Source organism: Plectropomus leopardus, chromosome 4 (genome assembly GCF_026936395.1).
Source record: "Plectropomus leopardus strain MGB_pleo_1.0 chromosome 4, ASM2693639v1, whole genome shotgun sequence".
Taxonomy (NCBI): Eukaryota; Metazoa; Chordata; class Actinopteri; order Perciformes; family Serranidae; genus Plectropomus; species Plectropomus leopardus.
Genome location: NC_142179.1, coordinates 7,561,142 through 7,579,560, shown reverse-complemented (window position 1 = coordinate 7,579,560; position 18,419 = coordinate 7,561,142). Strand labels below are relative to the sequence as shown.

The 18,419-nt window shown below is 38.0% G+C and overlaps 1 protein-coding gene across 4 annotated transcripts in view; it reads right to left on the bottom strand.

Moving 5' to 3' along the window:
• The window catches only part of nos1 (nitric oxide synthase 1 (neuronal)), a 60,177-nt gene extending 53,057 nt beyond the window's left edge, over positions 1-7,120 (bottom strand). For 2 of the 4 annotated variants that reach the window (XM_088076459.1, XM_088076460.1), the window contains exons 1-2: positions 6,896-7,120; positions 1,715-2,501 (exon numbers count right to left, since the gene is read on the bottom strand). In XM_088076459.1, the coding sequence (XP_087932585.1) occupies positions 1,715-2,436 (722 nt within the window). In that variant the 5' untranslated portion in view covers positions 2,437-2,501; positions 6,896-7,120. The remainder of the gene's footprint in view (positions 1-1,714; positions 2,502-6,895) is intronic. The other 2 variants (XM_042487595.2, XM_042487596.2) reach the window with 1 other exon arrangement.
• Between the last annotated feature and the right edge of the window lie 11,299 nt (positions 7,121-18,419).

Genomic DNA, 18,419 nt, shown 5'->3' with positions numbered 1-18,419 from the left:
GCAATGATTGTACTAAATTGTACTAGATTGTTCTAATAATTCACAGGGATGACTGAATTTGCCTTAATTGTTACAATTGCAACATCGCAACATTCTGAAGGGACTAACTGCAATAACATTTTTTATAATCATTTTCTATTTTTTTTTTAATCCAATCTTAATAATTCAGCCAAATAACCTCAAACTCTGGCAAATCAAAGAGAGGAAGTCCCATATTGGAAAAAGTGACCTAGGTAAGCTACATTGTTTAACCCTTTGGAACCTAGGTAAAAAAAAAATAAAAATAAAAATAAAAAGTAAATAAAAAATAAAAAAAAATAAAAATAGAAAAAGGCCATGAGAAACAAAAAAATGTCCCAAAAATGAGCAAAAAAACCCAGAAGTACAGGAAAATTACCTGAATTAGAAATAGATCAAAAAGAAAAGAAAAAGAACATTTAGAAAAACAAGGAAAGGACCTGGAAAAATAATAAAAAATTATAATATTTTTTAATATAATCTTAAATTCGTAGTCATGATCATTATAAATATAGTTTTCCCTATTTTTTTCCCTAGCTTTTTAAAAGCAATTTTCTAAATCTACTAATTTCTCTTAATTTGTTGATCATTTCTTACCAGGTTGCTCATTGCCTTTTTTCCCCATGTTTTTGAAAGAAATCACAATAATAAGCTTTAAAGTTGAAAAACTTGTAAAAGGCATCTGAATGCAGTGCAAAAAAGTGATGTCACTTCAGGTTTCAAAGGGTTAAAGCTTCATGAAGCAGTTGCCACAGAAATTGAAGAACAGCAACCAGAATGGTCCTGATGAATATTGTGAGTGATGTCATCTTAATTGCTGGAGACCAGCGTGCAGACAATAATTACTTGGCACTGTACACTGAGTCATATTAGGTGAATGAGAGCCTGTCTGTAGCTGCTAATGCAACGCAGCTGGGTCAGGTAGTTTGGGGACTGCAGGGTGGCAGAGTGAGTGGGCAGACTTTCTTTCAATCAGAGGACCAGGTGTTGGCTCTTGAGTCAGCCACTAACCATCTTTTTGAAGGGTCCCTGACCTAAATTGTGATTGTAATTCTACCTGGGCTCTAACTACAAGGCTGCACTGTTGAGGGAAGCAAGACACTGTATCCCTTTGAAATTTGAGGAAATAGACTTGATTTCTTTTAAGAACATGAGGAGAAGGCAATCAGGAACAAAAGAAGAAATGCAAAAAATGAAAAATGCAAAACAAATTGGTAAAAGGTACATTAAAAATACCTTTGTAAAAAAAAGTAAAGAATTTGTTTTCAAAAAGTAGAGAAATAATAATAATAATAATAATAATAATAATAATAATAATAATAATAATAATAATAGAATTACCTAGAAAAGGTGCTCAGAAATTGTAATCATTTTGGAACATAATTTTAAATATGTAATTGTGATCATTGCACATATAGTTTTTTTTCTTAGCTTTTTTTTCCCCTGGACATTTTTTTCTGAGCTTTTTAAAATAGCTCATTAGATGTAGTAATTTCTTGTATGAGTGAAAAATTTATTACCAAGTTGCTCATTGCCTTTGTTCCCATGTTTAAAGAAATCAAACCAAGTTGCTCATGGCTCAGAGGTTTAAATATTTGTGAAAGACTTCTGAAAGCAGCACAGGAAAAATTATGTTGCTTTAGGTTTCAAAGCGTTAACTGAGGAATCAATAAGGTAGTATCTCATCACAAATTACCAGGCCACTTGAATCTCGGCATCTCTTCTCCCCACATTCCTCTGGCCTTCTCCATTGATCTCCCTTTTGCTGTTCTTGATGAGCCGCAACACCGGTTCAATCTCCTTCAGTAGCTCGTTGTTCTCCTCCAGCCCATTACACAAGAGAGTGCCACGACTCCCGTCCCTCATCAGCAGGGGGTCCTGGGTCTGCACGCCTCCCCTCTGCAGGAGGGACTGGGTGATGGACGGAGAGGACAGGTTCTCAATGGCTCTAAGCTGGGGCTCCTTGTTGACCTGCTGCTGCTGCCCAGGGCTGAATGGGCTGAGAGGGGAGCAGTGCTCGTAGGACTTTGAGGGCGGGAAAGCAGGACGCGTGACCCTCACTGTGCGCTGGCGGCCATCTCCAGACAGGGTGGTCTCCAGGTGGGTGGTGAAGCCCTCGGGCCCACGAAGGATCAGCACGGCGTGGCTCTCAGGGGACACATTCTTCAGCGTCTCCAGGGCCCGTTCGTAGGACAGGTCCACCAGGGGCTTGTTGTTGACAGCCAAGACGATGTCGCCCACCTGCACCAGGCCACACTCCTCTGCCGCGCCACCGCGGATGAGGTCAGACACGATGACAGGCGGCTTGGACACCCTCTGCTTCACAAGAAAGCCCAGACCACCAACCTTCCTCTTGAAAAGACGCACTGAGATGATGTTGGGCTGCAGCTGGCACACTGTGGGCTCTGACTCCTGCATGGTGCCTGTGTGGGACTGTGTGTGTGTGCTTGTGTGTGAGTATATGTGTGTCCCCAGGGATGTTTCTGAAAAGCAACAGAAGGAGGAGGGGAAGTAGAAGTTTTATTAGTTTGAGAGGAAATTACCTTCACTGCATAATTGGTTTACAGTGTGTTGATTTAACATAAGTCAAAGAGGGTATATGAGTCATTCAAGCAGAGTGTAATATTACACAGATCATTACGTGCTGTGGAGCTACGGATGCAAAATATCGTCATGGACATGAAAATCTATTATACAAATGATCAGACCTGTTAGTACCTCTGTGATCCTCAATATAAGCATGAAAAAGACTAAACACTGAGCAAACTGTATCACAGTAACACTCAACTTATGGCTTGTGGGCCAGATCTGGCACAATAAAGAACCCCAGGAATGAGACCCAACACCCGGAAATATTTTAGCGCCTCTAGTTCCCTAGTCTTAAAGTTAATGGGTTTTTTGAATGGGTTTTTGGTTTGAATCCTTAAATAAGGTCAGTGGTTAACACTTAAGAGACTTTCACATTTTGTTTTACAACATAAAATATGTCAGTAAAATACCCCACTTGTGAACTTCAAAGCTTTTATGTGTCTTAAAAAAGACAATTGCTAACATGTGGCTAAATGAGACTACAGAACGTAGATCCGCACTGAACACAGCTTTGCAACCCATGTCAACCACAAAGTGCAAGTGCAAATCCCAGGACATGGGATTTTTTTTCTTACTTAAATGTAAATAAGGGGTGAGAGTACAAAACGCTTCAAAACAAGTGCAGGACAGGCAATTCATTTGTTAAGTGATAAATACTGATAATATTTATAATGTTTTTCTATTAACTGACCCTGAACTCAGTTACTCAGTGAGGGAAAAAAAGAGTAATTAAATTAGAATAGTTTATGTATCTATCGATATGTATATCTACATCCATCTTTCTATATATATCCATATCTATATATATTAGCCAGTTTAAAACATTAAAATAATCACAAAGTAATCAGTAAGTTACATGATTATGTACTTAAATTACTAACTTTACTCATTACATTTTGACAAGGTAACCAGTAATCTTTAACCCATTACCTGCAAAAAAAACCTCCAAAAAAACCTTTCCAACACTGATAACCCACAGAACTATAAAGAAGTTAATGTATTAATGCTTCAGCGGTAATGATCCAATAATTTAAAACAGTATAATTGGGACATGTTGCAAAAAATGTATTTTTTAAATACTTTAAGTTATATTTTGTTGGTTTGGGTGCCATAACTGAGTATTTTTACATGCTACTTGTACTTTTGAGAATGTCTTCCACTAATGGTTTTCTGCAGATAAGGCAAGCCTACATATTGTGGGTTTTTTGTTTTTTTTCAAAATTTTAAGCCAATTTAAGTTGCACAATAGTGTCTGGCTGAGTGGCAGCAGCCTTCAGAATGACTCACTTTACTTATGTTGTGTAAAAAAAGACAGGGTTATTTCCTGTATTATGGGGCATAAATAAGGCTTAGAGGAGCAGACCATCTGATTATTGCCAGAAATGTTCCCAACCAACATGAGTGCACTCTGAGGAAATGCCAACACTTTTAAGTTCTTTAACACAGACAAATTATGCTCACACGTGTCTTTACATCATCCCTCCTCAACTTTTGAGCGGAGAAAAACAACAAGGCACGTGGTTAAAGCCAATTCCTCCGCTCCTCGAGTCCCATTATTAAATCTGACCCAGTGTTTTATTGTCTCTGCTCACCCGCCTATTTGGCAAGACGCTACAGTAAGACGTTGGACTTCCTTTCATGCACAACAAGCGCGTTAGTTAGTGTTTAAAGTCGCAGCATCTGTCCGCGTGGGTGGCGTCGCCTGGATTGTACAGTTGCTGCTGCTCTGCGCGTGCTACGCAGTCGGTACACGAGGGGCAGGCGCGCACCGTACAGCAGGGCAATTCAGCACCGAGGTCAGCGCTCCGGCTGCACAACAGCCTCTGAATGCTGGCCGTTTCACACCACACCTTATTGTTGTTTCTGCTCCAATGCAACAATTCAGTGAGCTTTTTTTACTCTTTCCAGCAGGCTTAAATCCGACTGAATGCCCTTGAATGTGTTATGTCGCTGCGATGTAAAACCACAGAGCCAAATAAGTCACGAATATGTTCATATCGCACTGTAAAATCTGACAAGTTGATTTTACTTTTAACTATTTGCCTTGAAAATGTAAGTAGATAAAACTATCAATACTTTTAAGTTTATTTAAAAAGTAGTTATACTGCTACTTCATTTTTTGAAGTTGTTGCATCTTAGTTTTTTTGGTTTAACTAAACCAATCTTTTTATGTTTTATGTAACTTCAGTAAATCAAGTATACTGTGCTATGTATCTGTATTCTACTAGTTAATCATGATTATTTATTATTAAACATGTTAAGAAAACAAAACTTACAGTTCTCCTAACTTCATAAATCCTCTTTATCGTGATCAAGTATGTCAAACTAATTTGGTTTACTTAAGTTGCTATAACTTGTAAAGCACAGGGTAATTTCATTTGTCAGTTTTAAGTTGCGGCAACTTCACAAAATCAAGTAAATACAGCTAACCTTCAAGTAGACTTATCACTTAGATATAAAGTACAAATAAATTAAGATTTATAGTTTAGCTTCCTTTTTCGGGGCAATCGGTTTCAAAGATTATTCTAAGTAAAATCAACTCGTCAGATTTTACAGTGAAAAGAAAGAAAAAAAAGTCTTCCGTTCAATCAATTAAACTCCATGTTCTCTGATACTTTGCATATATTTGCCAATATCAGTGAAATCACACATTGGAGGGGTCGCAAGCTCGTGGCTTTAGGGGGAAAGTGGCTTACGTTCATAAACACTGCCTGAACTGTCCTGGGGCGCAGGAATAACTTAAGGTAAGCGGCCCTTTAATCCTCACTCTTTGTAGCTGCACCCTACGAAGATCAGAAATTGCCAATAACGGGCGTGAATATTGATGGAAATGTGCTCTGAATATGAAGATTGGAATCGGGTTTTTTTCTGCAGAGTCTGTCTCCAGTAGCATGATTTCTCCATTATAGCTGACGCTCTAAATATTAACTGCAACGCTGTTAAGTATTGGTGATATTCCATTTCGCACCTGATTGAGCTAAATGAACATTTCATCAAGAAGATTGCATGCAGGTTCACAGATATCAAATAATCATTTGTGCATGAACAAATTCTCAGTCTGTTCTCAAGTACATCGTTATCTGCAGTCATTCAGAAAGTACTTATTAGCTTGTCATTAATTAGCAGCTCATTCCTGGGTTGTTTCTCTGGTAACTACTGATGAATTTGTCTTATTGTAAAGTTTGAACTACTTTGCCTACTGTTGTGCACCGAGCTTGTAATTTGCATTTTGTTTTAAAACCCATTTGGTTTCTTTTCAAATGTTTTTTGGAGAGCAAAAGCAGGCACGTATTGTACAGCCACGTACTGATTAACGTGGGCAACGGTCCAGGGGCCAAAATGTTTGGCTCCCATTTTTCAGCTATTTTTGTGGCCATGTCTTACAGAGGAGGCAAAACAACAACGGCTTCATTGTTATACCTTATCTTCTGCTGGTATGGTACATTTTTCTAAATAAATATGGATTCAATAAAATGGCCACACGTTAACTGGGTGCCAGGTATTCCGACTAGCTGATTTTCATACGTCAGTCTGCGCCCCCTGTTACAGGTCAATCTAGCCAAACGTCCATCAAACAGGTGGGGTTAGTTTCGTCAAGTACTCTTATCATCACCACTCAACGTGCAAACTAAGTTGGAGGACAGGTGTCATATCACCACCTTCACTACAGCAACAAATCATCACGCGGATGGACCAGATGATGATACATTTATGCAACAATCCCCGACTGTCAAAACAAGAATTCCCTTTCTATCTGATTTCTGTCGTCAAGTCCAGCACACAAGCAGAGAACTGCGTGTCGCTACTAAGAGAAAATACCATAAAAACACAAATAAAACTCATGACATAAACAAATAAAACATAAAAATAAACATGTAAACATCTTTTAGGACTCAAAATGCAAGGATAAGTCTAAAAATGTATAGTTGGGTTTCATTTTGCAGTGCTCTCTTCAATACAATCGGCAAAAAAAATGCACAAGATGTTCCAGCGAGCTTGAATTTAATGGGTATTTCCCAAATCAACAAGTCCTGTCGACACTTTTTTTGGTAAGTATACAACCTCAATAACGCTGAAAACTTCTATATTTTGTGTGCCAAAGAGATTTTTCCAATAAAGCGCATCCTGTCTTTGCCACAGGTTTGCACATTAGTTCAGGAACGCTCCATCTATCCTCAATAATCCTCTCTCTTCTACATCCTCATCCACCGGGGGAATGCGCAGCCTAATTTCCCACATATAAAAGAACAAATAAAGGGAGCAAAGTGATTTAAAACGAACAACTCACCCCTGAGAACAAGGTCGCTGTAAAAAAAACGACCTGCTGCAGTGAACTTGTGGTAAAACTCCTGCGCGCTTCCTCAGCAGCGGCTGCACGGGTCTTTCATCCAAAAAGAAAACGTCTCCAGGTCGCAGCGACGCTCTGCCTCTCTAGAGACGAGGCATGCTTGTGCCTTTCCGCGCACCGGGGCGCCTTATAAATGCAGAGCAACGGGAGACACAGTGACGAGCTTGGAGAGAGCCGTGCGCGGGCATTTAAATGAACTGTGGGTGGGTTTAGTTATGTCGGCTATCGTCATCACTCAGCATGCAACAGCCGAGTCTCCTCGCATCCACACTCCTCCTAGAGCCTACTGTAGGCCCTCAGAGAGAGGCAGGGGAAAAAGGTAAGATGTGTCACTGCTGCAACATGTAGACTTTTGATTTTGATCTTCTTGAACTTGCAGTAAAGTCGGATTAGTCGGGGAGGGATAAAGATTTGAGCACTGATCTGTCATGGAAACTCAATGAAAAAAGGCTGCTAGGCACAAGTTTTGACTAAAAAATAAAAATAAAAAACTCTTAATTTATGTTGCACTAAACACCCGTTATTGCATTACAAACACTCACCAAAAAAGTTACAAAAACACTGCATTTATGAGAATACTTCCAGTGTAAAATTCCTGTTGCTCAGCCTGCAGATAAAGAGCATCATAAGACCTTCAAACCGCCAGCCTTTCTTAGAGATTGTATTAATTTTATTTAGGCTTTATTTATCCATGAGAAAACCATAGATATTAAAAAAACAACATAAATAAGACCCCGTTTACTGTGGGTTTACCTTTACATGTTTTTGATCTGTGCCCTTAGTCAATACTTAAAAATATATATATAATAATGATGCAGGTAGATTCAAATAGAAGGAGGAAAGGTAATAACTCTTAAACTAACTTTTATTACAGTATGTTCACAACTGAAACAAGTCACATAAAAAGGGAAAATTGAGAAATGTGATGGCAGTAATATGAAGGAAGAAAAAATGGATTTCTAAAGGGAACTAGAGTAGCAGAGAGAGCAAGGGACCATTCAAGTTTGGCACACACTGATTCGCATGTGATTTTGAGCCAATGTCCAAAAAGACCTCAGTTTACAAAAGCAATAACCTCTGAAATCAAATCCTAAGAAGGAATAAATCAAGAAAACTGAAAAAGGATTTATAAAAGCTGTGTATTTCAGGTTTAAAGCTGAAATGTTATAGGACTTTATTAAAAGACAGTAATGACTTATAGGCAACCATTTATTCATCTGTTCCCCAAACACTGGTATCATTTAAAGGTCCAGTGTGTAAGATCTAGGGGGATTTAGTGGTGGGTATTGCACAATCCAACAAACTGTAACGTCTCCCACATAGGGGTAGGGATTTATAAGTTTTACTTCTGCCTACCCGACACATTTTTGTTTGTTTGAATTTTTGTTTAGATTACGTTTTTTGGTTAGAAATAAAGTTGTAAAAAAAACAACAATTTATTCAGTGGTCATTGTTCAGGAGGTTTTTACCAGGATCTGAATTATCCAAAGAGGTCTCTCCCACCCCGAAACAAACAAACCCACTAACTCAAACCAGTGTATACAATTACTGCCTGTGCCTCCACAAACCAGTGGGGCTGCACTTACAATTGACTTTATTAAATCACAGTGAAGCTGACTTTTGACCTTTTTGTTATAAAATGTTTAATCCATTAGAAATTTGTGTGAAATGTTGTCATAATTACCAAATAAATGTATGAGATATAGCCAAAAATGTGTTTTGTGAGGTCACAGTGACCTTCGACCACCAAATTCTGATCAGTTCATTTCTGAGTCTGAGTGGATGTTAGTGCCAAATTTACAAAAAAATCTCTCAAGATATTGTGTTCACGACGATGTAACAGATAGGGTCACAGTGACTTTTAACTTTCAGCCACCAAATTACAATCAGTTCATTTCTGGGTCCAAGTGGGCCTTTCTGCCAAATTTGAGGAAATTCCCCAGGGCCTTCTTTAGATATCACATTTATCAGAATGTTACAGACGGACAACTCTAAACCATAATGCCTCTGGCAACAGCTAACACCAGTGTGGAGGCATAAAAATACAGAATAAAACAGTTTCACATTACAAATAAGTGTTTCACCAATGCTGTGCGTCGTAAACAAACTAGCCCAGTGATTAAAACATGTAAAAATACAAAATAAAACAGTTTTACATTAAAAAAATATCTGTGTTTTTCTGACACTACTCATTGTGGAGGGGCTTCTAACTACAGTGGCCGATGGGAAAAACACTGGCTCTGTCTAGAGCCAGTGTTTGGGTTTTCCATACTGGACGATGCACCGCTCCCTATGTAGATATAAATGTTTTATTCTGAGGTAACAAAAAACACAACAATTCTTATTTCCATGTGATTATACATCAGAAAGGGTTCCTATTAAATTCAATTTCTGCCCAAAAAAATCCCCATTTTTTTAATTTTAAAAAACACTGATTCCACTTGTGGTGACAATGACTCCCATCAAACCCAAGTCACAGGTTACTGTGTCATATCGATTATTTCAGAGCCAGTGAAATACTCGATGGTCCTGATCTAATCATTCTGTGTCTGTTTCCGATTACTTTTCAGGTAAATTGTGAGTGTAGGTATTATTTTTGTGACAAAAAACACCAGAAACACATATTCCTCCTGCAGTGTGCCATCCACTCTCCTCATATTGTAGGTCAGACAACTTAATCTCTCTAAAACCCATTCACAAAATATTCCCTTTTGCACAAAGTCTTTATAGTCTTTGTTTGTAAATTGGATGTGTTTCTTGGCTATTTGTTGGCTGTTGGAAGAGGTGCTGACCTTTTTCTGAGACTACTTTTGAAAAGCTGAAGTGACTGTATCAGTAGCAGAAGGAGTTGTCATTGTTAAAGGCCACTTGAAAAAAGTTAAAAAGAATAAACATAATAATTTCATTCAGGCAAAATCTCCATGGCATTTACTTTCATGGTTATTATATTTATATTCTTTAATATCTTTTTCTCCCCATCATGACAGCACTTGTTGGCTTTTTTGAAATTAGGAATATTATGTAATTGTTTCTTCTGTTCTCCTGTAATTTGAAATATATTTGTATATACATTTTTACCCTGATGTGTGCAATAAGCAGCCATCTTGATTTATATTGAAATAATGCAAATATATTTGATAGGAATTTGTTGCCAACTCTTCAAACCTCACCGATATTTCATTTTAAAGTAAGAATGAGTAAAAATGTTTTTTTGTTTTTTTATGTCTGTAATTTGCTTAATAATTTGCTCATCACACACTGCTGGCATATAATGAAATAGTTTCACCCATGTGATTAATTAGAATGTACCAATCTCTGATTAGTAATGACCTTTAACTAGGATACACAGACAATTTTACTGTATTTAACAGATAATTAGAATCTCAAACTGCAAGTGCAAACAACTAGCACCCTCTCAATTTTATTTTTTAGCATCAAACTAAAGGCTCTTCTCTAGAATGGCTCACAAAAGTCAGTTCCTAGAAAATTGGCCAGAAAAAGAGCACTAATCAATCGATGGAAAACAAAGCGATGGAAGATATGGTATTTATGCACGGTTGGGTGCACAATGACAAATAGCTAAACCAGGCGAAGAGGTTAAATGGACCTGTTTTTACTTACAGGGCATGAGGCATCTTGTTTCTCATTGTAAAAACTTTGCTTGTGAAACTGAAATGACAGTAAAACATATATACACAAAGCATTAAAAAGCAATCATCAACATGTATAAAATCAAAAGATATACACATAAATATTGTCTCCCGGTATAAACAGAAAGTTAACTTACAAACAGTGTCTCTGAAAGGCTTTTCACAAACAGATGGAATCAGATTCTAAGAGTCATGCGCCACACAGCATCTAACACATGCATTTAAAACAAAGATGTCCTAAATGACCTCTGACCTAGGTCATGTGTTTGTGTTAACCAGTCAAAACAAGGAGCATGCAGTTTCCCAAAAGGCTTTACTCTAAAGTCATACCAGGAATATCCAACAGGGGGTGCTAAACTTAAACTTACCTTATCACAGCATACCATTTCTGCCATTAGATGCCCCTAAATCCAACATACTGGACCTTTAAATGGCTGTCATTGCTTATAAGCATGAAGACAACCACATTCCACCATCTAAATGTAATGTAGGAAATCTCAAATAAACTAAACAGATTCCCATTATTTTTGCTACTGGTTCTAGATAATGGTGTTCTGCAGTTCTTGTTGTAGTGGTGGTGTTGCCGTACCCCAGCAGAAGCCATTGCTCAGCTGCTGTGCACAGTGTGTGACACACTTCAGTCCACTTCAGGAATCAACCGCATGACCTTTTGGCTGCAGAACACCTTGTGTAACCCCTAAGTGTGATGCAGCCTTCCTCTTGACTTAATCACCAAGTATGAAAATTTGGCCCAACTCTCTATTACAGTGCCCCCTCTTTTGGTACCCAAGTGGTAACAAATTATGTCACTCCAGACATTGCAGTCCTGCTTCTCTGCATGTGACCGCTAAGTAAGCCCTTTTTCTCCCCAGCAGTTCATAAGGTTCTCCCCAGAATAGAAGAAAATAATTACCTCCATTCATCATAACAGCTGAAAGTGGATTCCTCCTCCTTGTGTTCTCTGTTATCTTGCAGATAACGCACAGACATTTAGGCACTTACATGTGGATCCGGCTAGCACAAGTTTATTTTGCTGCGCGGTGAGTTAAAAGTGCATGTGGTTATTCATGCATAATCGGTGAGATGAAACTGGCCTTTGCCTTGAAACAGCTATCACTTGATGTGTCGACGTGCAGACAAAACAGAGTGCAATTCTTGGGTATCGCGCACACGTACCCAAAAATAGCAGGGTTTGATGAAAAAAAACAAGAGAGCCTTCCTTGAATCCACTTTAACGATGTATCTTTAGACACTCGCATGCACTTATTCTGTACACACATACACCCACATTCCATGGTCGGCCATGTCATTATGTCAATCACTTCCTGCTTGAGTGGTACCATCTGCCCTCTTATAAAGCCACACACCATGTGGATCACTGTGCAAAGCCCCTGCTTAGCCCTGTTACGTCGCACATTGCCCAGAGTTAAGACTCCGTGGTTAAAATTACATCAGTTTCTTTTTATACATCTCTCCACTTCCTGTTTGTCCCTAGCCCTTTACCTTTTTATTTCACATTAAACGGAAAGAAACAGAGCTGTTTTCTATGTATGTTTGCGTGTGCAGCTATAGAAGTTTTGTTTGCATGACTATATCCTTATGTCTGCACTAATTTGTATGACAGCATTTTACATTTTTTCAGCACATGTAATTCAGAGTGAAAACAAACCACATATTGTAGCTTTCATTGTAGCTTTAACATGTGATGTTCTATCAACCTGTTGCCAGCTAGTCCTTCACCGGAAAATTATACAGCGGCACATGCTGTGCACTGAGCATCTGACTGTATTTGCAATACATTTAGAGGAATTACTAGCATTATCACAGCAGGAGTGCAAGCATATCTGTGAATATGTAATGTGAAGACTCACTTTTGCAGATGTGTACAAATCATTGCAATCCACAACTGCAGGTATGTCTTCTCTTACAGTGCTTTCCCATCTTTCCATTTTCTAACATTTTTTAAGGCATCTAATTAGTTGTGTTTAGGACAAGTGCTCTGTCTTTTGTTTCCATGGCAACTTTTAATTAAATATTTTTCCATCATGTTTCAGGCTCTTGGCGGATCCCTTGAGACCATTTTGCAACATCTTTAAAACCTATCTGCTGTCTGAATGTGTCAGAAATTTAAAAAACTTATGTTTACAATATCAAAAGGGGAATATTTATGATTAAAAAACAAAATGTGACCAGATATATTCTTTTATTTTATATATATATATATATAAATATATATATATATATATATATAAACATATATATAGTCACAAATACAAATACAATAATGCTGTTTCCTAACTTTCCTGACTTAATTGGCTGACTCCAAAGGCAGTACATTCAATATCTTTTGGTGTATCCCATAGATCATTCTTTGTCCCCCTAATTTTAGACGCTATTGGGTCTTAGAATTTTGGTCTGTCAGTTGGTCCAACACTTTAAATAGTTACTGAAATATTTTGGTCTGGACAAAAAGATTGCCATGCAATTTTGTGCATATATTCACAGTTCCAAGAGTATTAAACTTGAGAACTTTAGTAATTCCCTGACTTCTCATCTAGGGCCACTAGCAGGTCAAATGTTTCCCTTCACCTGTGAAATATTTCAGTGTCTACTTGAAAAATTGCTGTGACATTATACACAGATCTCACATTCTTGTTAAGAAGTATGTTCATTCTAATTCTAATGCAATTAGCTAAATGGAGGGCAGTATTAGATTATATTGTAACCAACCCATCTAAAAAGGTAACAGCAAGCTTATTTGCATGCATGTGCTTGATCTTCTCTCCCTTTTTTATTGTGTTTCAGCAATTGTGCCGTTATTTTTACTGAAACCATGTAAAATTCTTCTTTTTTCTATCAAAATAACTAAGAGAACTTCAGATGATGACAACTTGAAGTCTTTAGATTTGAACAGTAAATGTCTTACACTAAAAGACAGTTTTGTGTCTGTCATTTTTAGATAAATGCCTTCCCCTGTAAATGCAAGAGAAATCAGGAGTTTATTTAATTTTTTTCCAGACTTGCCTGGTTTATCGCTCCAGGCAAATGTACCTCACTCGCTCTATACTTTAGTTCTATATGCTTGTCAATGTTAAATTGCATTACGAACTGAAGAGCCTGAAACGACAGATGGCTTCCTTAATGTATATCCGCTTTTTGACCAATTCCATGATTCAGCCTCAAGCTGCTTCCCCCCAAAACATACTGCAAGGTGTGGCTAGGAATCATAGTTTAAAAAATAGTGTATGATTCCTGACGCTGTGCATCAATCTGGCTGGTACAAAAGTGGATTACTCAAGATAAGAATGAAAAAGAAAGTTTAAGAAGTTTAAGACTTTAGTACGACTTTCAAAGTAATGTACTGCAAATGTTAAGGACAATACATTTTTAATGTTGAGCCAAACAACAATAATTTTATATGTTTGCATACTTCCATTTCATGCACAACGGTTTTTTAAGTATTAAGGTTTTAATTTAGCATATTTTGGGTTTCTGCATATCTGTTTTAAATTTGGCTTGAATCCTGTCATGAAATATTTATTATTTACATTTCAGAAAAGGTTATCATGTGAAACTAAACATTTCAAACTCAGCTTTCACACATTATGTTCCACTGTTAATTTGGTATACTACTGCACCTCAGAGGTGACACACAAGCTTCCAAAAAGAACATTGTGCCGATAAATAACCCTGTTCATCAAGCATAGACTGAATAATTCAGCTCTATAAAGTAATCAGTCCAAGCTGACACCCATTCCCTAAAGCTTCACTTCTAATCAGTGTTTAAGCATTAGAAAAATTCTCTCTTACATGCCTGACTTGAAAGACAAGCATGACGGGTGGGTTTGTGTTGATGAAAAGTATTTGTGTTGCATACATGGTTTCTTCACCGTGACGGTCGTGGTGAAGAGGGGGCTGAGCCGAAAGACAAAGGTCTCGATTTTCCAGTCCATCTACGTTCTGACTTTCACCTATGGTCATGAACTTTGGGTTGTGACTGAAAGAATGAGTTTATTTGATATGGGTGGCTGGGCTCAGCCTTAGAGAAAGGGTGAGGGTGAGCTAACAGTACAGCCACTGCTTCTTCATGTCGAAAGGGGCCAGTTGATCAGATTGCCCCCTGGGCGCCTCCTGTCAAATGTGTTCGGGGCACATCTAACTGGTAGGAGGCCCCAAAGAAGATCCAGAACATGCTGGAAGGATTAGATATCTCATTTGGCCTGGTAACGCCTCAGGAACCCTCAGGAGGAACTCGAAAGTGTTACTGGGAAAGGAAAGACTGAAGCACCACGCTCAGCCTGCTGCCCAGGATAAATGGATGAAAATGGATGGATCGGCATGATCTGCGCCCATATAGTGCTTGACTCTAATGAAGGAGTTTTTCTCTTGGTTGCTGCAAGTAGAAAAAACTCTCACCCTCCCAGGGTGAGCGCTATGTTCAGAATTCTTAAAAGCAACTCAATAAACAGTAAATAACTGAATGTCCACACAGAATTTAGAATTTTGTATTCAAACCTTTTCGTGAGTCTTCTCAAGCAAGCAATGAGCAGTTACAGAGCTCTGGATCAGAAATGCATCTCCCTAACCGATAACATCAGCGAGTCAGCCTGCATTCTGACAACCTGTCTTTCCCTGATCCAGTATTTTATACTTTTTACAATGAGGAAATGTGAATGAAGGTAGAATCATCTTCTGGTTGGTTCCCCTCGTCATCTGGCTCCCCATTCAGCGTGGCATTATCTCTGGATTGGTCAACTTCAAGGACAGTCCCTTTTTAGGAGTTGTTTTTTTCTTTTCTGCATGACCTGTTGAACTCACAGAGACCAGACACCCACACCCTTTCTTGGCTCATATACACATTAAGTATTTCCTCTTTTTTGTCTCTGTTTACGGGTGACTTTCACATGACACTCCTAAATGACTAATACAGTAGCATTTCAGTTCTTCTAACAGTAGTTTCAGCATTCTTACTTCAGCATTCTTGCAGTTGCATAACAATTCTAGCCTTGCTTGGACAGAGCCTTAAGGGCTCATGTCACATGAAACTTGTTCTCTATCTTACCCTATCCTAGCATTATAATCACACTTTAGCTGGAATCATTGTTCAGTTACAGAGATTTAGGTTACATACTTACATACTCCAACAGCAATACGTGCAAAACAAATGTTTTTTTTATGCCCCTGATCCTGATCCAAGTCATTTAAAATTGAAAAGAGTCCTGATCTGATACTCCTTTTTTTCTAGATAAAACAGCTGTACAGTGCACACTTTAAGTCATTAAATTTATTAAAATCAATCTGCTCCTTGCAGGGTGGAGAGACACAGTGCGCTATAACTGAAGGCAAACTCGAGACTTTCACACTGAGCTGAAATGAAATTAGTATTCTAGTTTAGATGAGCTAAGTATTTCAGATCTGGATCAATCAAAAAATGCCTTGACTCGCCCCAGTCCAATGTGTCTTTTCGTTTCTTTTTTTCCCCAATCTTATTGTTCTGAGTTGGTTATTTGTAACACATTTTCTTTCCAATATAAGCATTTAATTAATTCCCATTTCAGATATTATTTGTTTTATTTCTACAATTTGTTGCAAATTGCAAGTGCAGTCTTATCTAACAAAGACTCACCTCCCAAAAGACCTAAAACTCATTTCAGTAAAACTGGTGGGAAATTCCCAGTTGGCACAAGGCAAGAGAAAATCTTTTTGACATCAATTCTCAGAGAGAACCTGTGATACATTTTCTCCCCAGCATGAGGGTTGGGGGATCAGAAGTTGTCAGCTTTATGGCTTGTCTAACAGTCCTAGAGATTTCAAAATGAAGTGGGCAGTGCAGGCAAAATGGTGATAAAATGAGAAGTTCTGAATATATGCAAGATGATTCCAGCGGTTTCCCGCAGGCTACGATGTGAAGAACTTGTTCCTTTTGATGTGATCCGAAACATAACATCAATGTTGACTCCCCGTAGCTCTTGGGTGAAACTGAAAATCTGTAAAGACCAGTGGGCCAGTGCGAGGCAAGAACACAGCCGGGGTATTTCATGCAAAATCTCTCACTTGAAAAGAAAACACCCACTCTTTGTTGGCATTGAGATCGTCTTGTAACCAACAAATTGAGCACAGCTAAAGGGGTCAACGCTGCTGAGCTTAAAACTGAGGAATGAAAAAGGCCAAGGGCAGCGCTGTGCATGGAAATGTGCTTTATGCACTCTGTCAAGGTCATCAGGCAAAATCATTATCAGCACAGATGAGCTCCACTTTGTGTCTTGTTTGAGGATGATAACGAAAGCCTGTGTGGTGTCAGCCCCGGTATGCTGGTGGGTGGTATGCAAGAGCTTGCAGTGTTTTAGAGGTTGGAAGTCTTTTATCCAAACCATATCATATTTTACTGTGCTCCTCTTGACATTTCTGAATAATTTAATATATGCAGTATATCTTAAATCTAAATCTGTTGCACAAATTCATGAATCTTAAACTTTATGTATATTGTATTTTATTTGAACCCTTTGAAACCTGCACAAATTGGCTTAATTTCTTTCTTTTTCTATAGCTTTTTTCTTTTGCTCTTTATTTTTCTAAATCCTTCAATTTCTTGCAATTTTTTTGGAATATTTCTGACCAAGTTGCTTATTGCCCCCCACCTCATGTTTTAGAACTACTTTGCACCAATGTGTTCAGGGTTCAAAGGGTGAAATACTTGTGAAGGCCGTCTGAAAGTGGCACAAGAAAAGTGATGTCGTTCCCGGTTTCAAAGGGTTAAACATTTAATCTGGATCCTGAAGCACTGTTTTCTGGAAACATCTGTTAGAAGTTTTTTCTGTGGGATTTAGAACTTGCTGTGGTTTTCATTCTTTACTTCTCACCAAAAAAACATGGAAAAAACATAGCAGGAAATTCCCCTAAACTCCTCAGCTAAAGACGGAAAGCACGGCATTCATTTAAAACAATAGCTGCCTTTTTTTTTTTTTTTGTAGGAAAATCAGTTATTCACAACAACATTTTAGCCCTATTTGTATAACCTTCTTCAGACGTCATATTGAGTATATGACACATTTCAAAATCCCATGGAAGACATTATGACTTACCGGGAAAAGCACAGGTCTAATACCATTAACACTGGTTCCTCTCTGTTAAAGTGATCCCAGAAAAGCGATGACAATGTGTTTGTGGGTCAACATAGGTCAGCATGCACAATAGGCCTTTTTCACAGAAGGAAAAATACAGGTGCCACTAATGTTGTGTTCCAGAAAGTAGGTAACGTGAACATATTAACCTAGTTGGAAAAATAACATTTTGGCATACGTATGACATTGTTCAGTTTACATTACATACTCTGAGTTTCTCATATGAGGGAGGAGGGGATGGTGGATGGTGTGACACCTGGGCCACACCTACTAGGCAGTATAGAAATGCAGACCATCGTTCTAAACCAACAAGAAACAAAGCCAGTTGTGAATTAGCAAGTGTTTTCTGTTTTGCCAGGAACTTTTTAGGCACCAAATGTGGATGTTTGTTTGTGACATGATGATATGTTTTCAGCAGGAATTTTGCCCCCAAACCCGAGTATTTTAAAAAGTATATATATATATATATATATATATATATATATATATATATATATATATATATATATATATATATATATATATATATATATATATATTTGCTTTTGTTTTTGTTTTTACAGCAAGGCCAGGTATTTAAACCAAGTTTCAATATGTCTGCTGCAACCAGAACACATTTATGTTTTTCAGAAATGTTCAAGACCTATAAAAGCAAGTCACTTTTCACATGGACATTTCTGTCCATCTTTGCAA